General features: G+C 45.1%; 1 protein-coding gene across 1 annotated transcript in view; it reads right to left on the reverse strand.

Annotated features, from left to right (window-relative positions):
- Positions 1-564: 564 nt before the first annotated feature.
- Positions 565-6,830, reverse strand: part of LOC120562506 — a 6,552-nt gene continuing 286 nt past the window's right edge. Inside the window, exons 2-3 of the mRNA XM_039806213.1 lie at positions 2,491-2,529; positions 565-2,298 (exon numbers count right to left, since the gene is read on the reverse strand). Of these exons, the coding sequence (XP_039662147.1) occupies positions 1,387-2,298; positions 2,491-2,529 (951 nt within the window). The 3' untranslated portion in view covers positions 565-1,386. The remainder of the gene's footprint in view (positions 2,299-2,490; positions 2,530-6,830) is intronic.

Here is a 6,830-nt window from a genome sequence, read left to right on the forward strand (position 1 = left end):
TGCAGGGACAAAACCACCAGTATCAGATTACATGAGACCTGCAGGGACAAGACCACCAGTATCAGACTACATGAGACCTGCAGGGACAAAACCACCAGTATCAGACTACATGAGACCTGCAGGGACAAGACCAGCAGTAATCAGCCTACATGAGACCTGCAGGGACAAAACCAACAGTATCAGACTACATAAGACCTGCAGGACAAGACCAACAGTATCAAACTACATGAGACCTGCAGGGACAAGACCAACAGTATCAGACTACATGAGACCTGCAGGGACAAAACCAACAGTATCAGACTACATGAGACCTGCAGGGACAAGACCAACAGTATCAGACTACATGAGACCTGCAGGGACAAAACCACCAGTATCAGACTAACATGAGACCTGCAGGGACAAGACCAACGTATCAGACTACATGAGACCTGCAGGGACAAAACCAACAGTATCAGACTACATGAGACCTGCAGGGACAAGACCACCAGTATCAGACTACACGAGACCTGCAGGACAAGACCAACAGTATCAGACTACATGAGACCTCCACAGGACAAACCAACAGTATCAGACTACATGAGACCTGCAGGGACAAAACCAACAGTATCAGACTACATGAGACCTGCAGGGACAAAACCAACAGTATCAGACTACATGAGACCTGCAGGGACAAAACCACCAGTATCAGACTACATGAGACCTGCAGGGACAAAACCAACAGTATCAGACTACATGAGACCTGCAGGGACAAAACCACCAGTATCAGACTACATGAGACCTGCAGGGACAAAACCAACAGTATCAGACTACATGAGACCTGCAGGGACAAGACCAACAGTATCAGACTACATGAGACCTGCAGGGACAAAACCACCAGTATCAGACTACATGAGACCTGCAGGGACAAAACCACCAGTATCAGACTACATGAGACCTGCAGGGACAAAACCACCAGTATCAGACTACATGAGACCTGCAGGGACAAAACCAACAGTATCAGACTACATGAGACCTGCAGGGACAAAACCACCAGTATCAGACTACATGAGACCTGCAGGGACAAAACCACCAGTATCAGACTACATGAGACCTGCAGGGACAAAACCACCAGTATCAGACTACATGAGACCTGCAGGGACAAAACCACCAGTATCAGACTACATGAGACCTGCAGGGACAAAACCAACAGTATCAGACTACATGAGACCTGCAGGGACAAAACCAACAGTATCAGACTACATGAGACCTGCAGGGACAAAACCAACAGTATCAGACTACATGAGACCTGCAGGGACAAAACCAACAGTATCAGACTACATGAGACCTGCAGGGACAAAACCACCAGTATCAGATTACATGAGACCTGCAGGGACAAAACCACCAGTATCAGACTACATGAGACCTGCAGGATAAAACCACCAGTATCAGACTACATGAGACCTGCAGGGACAAAACCACCAGTATCAGACTACATGAGACCTGCAGGGACAAAACCACCAGTATCAGACTACATGAGACCTGCAGGGACAAAACCACCAGTATCAGACTACATGAGACCTGCAGGGACAAAACCACCAGTATCAGACTACATGAGACCTGCAGGGACAAAACCAACAGTATCAGACTACATGAGACCTGCAGGGACAAGACCACCAGTATCAGACTACATGAGACCTGCAGGGACAAGACCAACAGTATCAGACTACATGAGACCTGCAGGGACAAAACCACCAGTATCAGATTACATGAGACCTGCAGGGACAAGACCAACAGTATCAGACTACATGAGACCTGCAGGGACAAAACCACCAGTATCAGACTACATGAGACCTGCAGGGACAAGACCACCAGTATCAGACTACATGAGACCTGCAGGGACAAGACCAACAGTATCAGACTACATGAGACCTGCAGGGACAAAACCACCAGTATCAGATTACATGAGACCTGCAGGGACAAAACCAACAGTATCAGACTACATGAGACCTGCAGGGACAAAACCACCAGTATCAGACTACATGAGACCTGCAGGGACAAAACCACCAGTATCAGATTACATGAGACCTGCAGGGACAAAACCACCAGTATCAGACTACATGAGACCTGCAGGGACAAAACCACCAGTATCAGATTACATGAGACCTGCAGGGACAAGACCACCAGTATCAGACTACATGAGACCTGCAGGGACAAGACCACCAGTATCAGATTACATGAGACCTGCAGGGACAAGACCACCAGTATCAGATTACATGAGACCTGCAGGGACAAAACCACCAGTATCAGACTACATGAGACCTGCAGGGAAAACCACCAGTATCAGACTACATGAGACCTGCAGGGACAAAACCAACAGTATCAGACTACGAAGAGACCTGCAGGGACAAGACCACCAGTATCAGACTACATAAGACCTGCAGGGACAAACCAAAGTATCAGACTACATGAGACCTGCAGGGACAAAACCACCAGTATCAGATTACATGAGACCTGCAGGGACAAGACCACCAGTATCAGACTACATGAGACCTGCAGGGATAAAACCACCAGTATCAGACTACATGAGACCTGCAGGGACAAACACACACACACACACACACACACACACACACACACAGGTTATTTCTTTCCCTGAGGACTAATAACCTGTATATCAGCTGCACCTGTCACGCTTCCACAGAGTCAATGAATCAAAGCAGAGTTAATTTAAAGTTAACCAGCTGAACAAACAGCTGTGAGTCACAGTCAGCAGTTAAAGGGCCAGGCCATCAATATATAAATATACAAATCAGTGTTAATATAAAGATATAAATGAGTCACTATTATCAATAAATAAATAAATAGCCCTGAAATCACCATCACCAAACTCCACCAGACTCCATGTAAATAATCAGGACTTTTAGTGTGTATAGAGCCAGCATATCTCCACCAGACTCCATGTAAATAATCAGGACTTTTAGTGTGTATAGAGCCAGCATATTTCCACCAGACTCCATGTAAATAATCAGGACTTTTAGTGTGTATAGAGCCAGCATATCTCCACCAGACTCCATGTAAATAATCAGGACTTTTAGCGTGTATAGAGCCAGCATATCTCCACCAGACTCCATGTAAATAATCAGGACTTTTAGCGTGTATAGAGCCAGCATATTTCCACCAGACTCCATGTAAATAATCAGGACTTTTAGTGTATAGAGCCAGCATATCTCCACCAGACTCCATGTAAATAATCAGGACTTTTAGTGTGTATAGAGCCAGCATATTTCCACCAGACTCCATGTAAATAATCAGGACTTTTAGTGTGTATAGAGCCAGCATATCTCCACCAGACTCCATGTAAATAATCAGGACTTTTAGCGTGTATAGAGCCAGCATATCTCCACCAGACTCCATGTAAATAATCAGGACTTTTAGTGTGTATAGAGCCAGCATATTTCCACCAGACTCCATGTAAATAATCAGGACTTTTAGCGTGTATAGAGCCAGCATATTTCCACCAGACTCCATGTAAATAATCAGGACTTTTAGCGTGTATAGAGCCAGCATATCTCCACCAGACTCCATGTAAATAATCAGGACTTTAGCGTGTATAGAGCCATCATATCTCCACCAGACTCCATGTAAATAATCAGGACTTTTAGCGTGTATAGAGCCAGCATATTTCCACCAGACTCCATGTAAATAATCAGGACTTTTTTAGCGATGTATAGAGGCCAGCATATCTCCACCAGACTCCATGTAAATAATCAGGACTTTTAGCGAGTATAGAGCCAGCATATCTCCACATGTAAATGGGTGAATTAAGGGTTTATTTCAACCAAACCAGAGTGGTGATTGTTGGAACAGTGGAAAGATGAACCAAGACGGCTTTTGGTAGTTTTATTTAGTTTCTGTCCACTTTGAATGAAGTGTGTTTTACGATGATAAAAGTCCTGATTATTTACATGGAGTCTGGTGGAGATATGCTGGCTCTATACATGCTAAAAGTCCTGATTATTTACATGGAGTCTGGTGGAGTTTGGTGATGGTGATTTCGGGGCTGTTTCATGTTAAACTAAAAGGATCTTACTCTTTAACTAAAAGGTCTATCTCTGTAGGGATCCATCCCATAATGTTGTCAGACACTTAGAATAATAACAAACATGGGGACACAGAGTCCAGAGTATTACAAATCAAAGTAGCCCTTTAACGAACTCCTCCTGAAACCATTCACTTCTCTATCATTTTAAGCTTCTTCCTGGTGTTCCTGTTGAACAGGAGGATGCAGTCATGTGACTCTCAGCTGTCACCTGTCGGCAGGTAAATGCTCTTCAGTTCTGTTATTGGTCTAAATCTTTTTTTAGGTTTAAATCTGACAGAGACGGGACTGAAGGAACCTGCCGGACCGCTCTGATTGTTCCCAGGGACACGCCTGAGGCTCTACTGTTCCTCAGCAGTTATCTGACGCACACACACACCCAGGTAACCACACCTGTGTGTGTTTGTGTGTGTTTAGGTCACAGGTGAAACCTCAGGTGTGTGTGTGTGTGTGTGTGTGTGTGGGTATTATATTTCCACGTTGGTGCCTTCAGGGTTGAAAGGGAAATCTGTGTTCTGTGAGCTCCTGCAGGCTTGGTGTCTGGCTGCTGGTCTTTCATATTCAGCCTACATAATAAGAATTGTCCATTTATTTATATTATTATTATAATAATATATATATAATAATAATACAATATGTTATATAATAATAAAAAATATATAATAATATAATACAATAACAATATAATAATTGTTATAATAATTTATAATATCCGTGAGAAGGTTTCATCAAATATGGCGCACTTCTGCTGCATAAATTACCGATTTCCGCGCGAAATATTTGGGGCTTGCATGATGTCATAATCCCCACATTTTCGTTGCAAAAAACGTCCCGTAATATATCTCAGCAGAAAGATGAAAAATGTTGCGTTTACTTCACACAAGAGCGGCCGTTTTCCCCTGTTGCCATGGGAACGTCATGAAGTGATGTCATTACACGACGTGAACACATCATCGAAAAGCTGTTGGGGGTCACTGTTTTTCTCTTCTTCATCAAACTATAGCTATAGCTAGATATGTGTCAAACTCGAGGCCCGCGGGCCAAATCCGGCCCCTCGCAGATTCTGATCTGGCCCGCATATCAAATTAGGAATTTAGGTTCACAAAACATTTTGGCCCACCTAGTTTTTGCCACTTTTTCCAACGTTTTTGCCACTTTTTCCAACATTTTTGCCACTTTTGCAGACATTTTTTAATTTGTTTTGACCTTTTTGTCACTTTTTTCCAACGTTTTTGCCACTTTTTTCCAACGTTTTTGCCAGTTTTTCCAACATTTTTGCCACTTTTGCAGACATTTTTGCCAGTTTTTCCAACATTTTTGCCACTTTTGCAGACATTTTTGCCAGTTTTTCCAACATTTTTGCCACTTTTGCAGACATTTTTGCCAGTTTTTCCAACATTTTTGCCAGTTTTGCAGACATTTTTGCCAGTTTTTCCAACATTTTTGCCACTTTTGCAGACATTTTTGCCACTTTTGCAGACATTTTTTAATTTTTTTTTCAAGGTTTTTGGGCGTTTCTTTTCTACGATGGCCGAGGAACTTTCTCCTGACTTCTTCAGGACTTTATGTCGACCAAACTGTGAGAGAGGAGACTATATGACACGTGCAATAATACAGTCAAAGATATTTAACTTTTTCGATTAAATAAAAGCCCGTCAATAAACTAATTAACATGTCTGGCCCTTGGTGAAGTTGAGTTTGACACACCTGATATAGAGCATATTCCATCGCAGTTCTTAAGAAAACGTGCCGAATAATCAAGGATTTTTGCCCTCAACAATCACAAAAAAACAGTACTAAAAAAAAACAGTACTAAAAAAAAACAGTACTAAAAAAAAACAGTACTAAAAAAAAACTAAATCAGTCTCAGGTGATGGTCTAACCTTTCTATTCCTCTTAAGTTTCTCCACGTAGGCACGGGCCACACACACACACACGGCCACCGTTTCCACACACAGGGGCCACGGCCACGGCCACGGGTTGGCCACGGGTTTCCTGGGTCCACGGGCTCACGGGCTGGGTTTCCACTGGGTTTCACACACACACACAGGGGTTTCCTGGTTTCCTGGTTTCACACACACACACAGGGTTTCCTGGGCCACCTGGGGTGCCACACTGGGGCCACACACACACGGGGCCACACACACTGGTTCCTGGGGTTATACCACAGTTACGTTTCCTGGTCTGATTACCACACAGTTCACACACACACACACACAGGGTTTCCTCTCCATCACCTCCTCCATCCACTCCTCCGTCCACCTCCTCCGTCCACCTCCTCCATCACCACCTCTTCCTCTTGCCTCCTCCGTCTACCTCTTCCGTCCACTCCTGCCTCCGTCCTGCCTCCTCCGTCCTGCCTCTTCCGTCCTGCCTCTTCCGTCCTGCCTCTTCCCGTCCTGCCTCCTCTTCCTCCTGCCTCCCTCCCTCCACCTCCCTCCATCCTCTTGACCTCTTCCATCCACTCTTCCTCTTCCCTCCCTCCCTCCCTACCTCCATCCTGTCTTCCTCCCTCCCTCCCTCCTCATCTCTTCCATCCTTCCTCCTACCTCCTCCATCCACCGTCTTCCATCCACCTCCCTCCATCCACCTCCCTCCATCCACCTCATCCCTCCCTCCACCACCTCCATCCACCCCTCCTCCACTCCCTCCATCCCCTCCTCCATCCCCCTCTTCCATCCCCTCCACCCCCCTCCACTCCACTCCACCCCTCTTCCATCCACTCCCTCCCTCCCTCCTCCTCCTCTTCCTC

Source organism: Perca fluviatilis, chromosome 7, assembly GCF_010015445.1.
Source record: "Perca fluviatilis chromosome 7, GENO_Pfluv_1.0, whole genome shotgun sequence".
Lineage (NCBI taxonomy): Eukaryota > Metazoa > Chordata > Actinopteri > Perciformes > Percidae > Perca > Perca fluviatilis.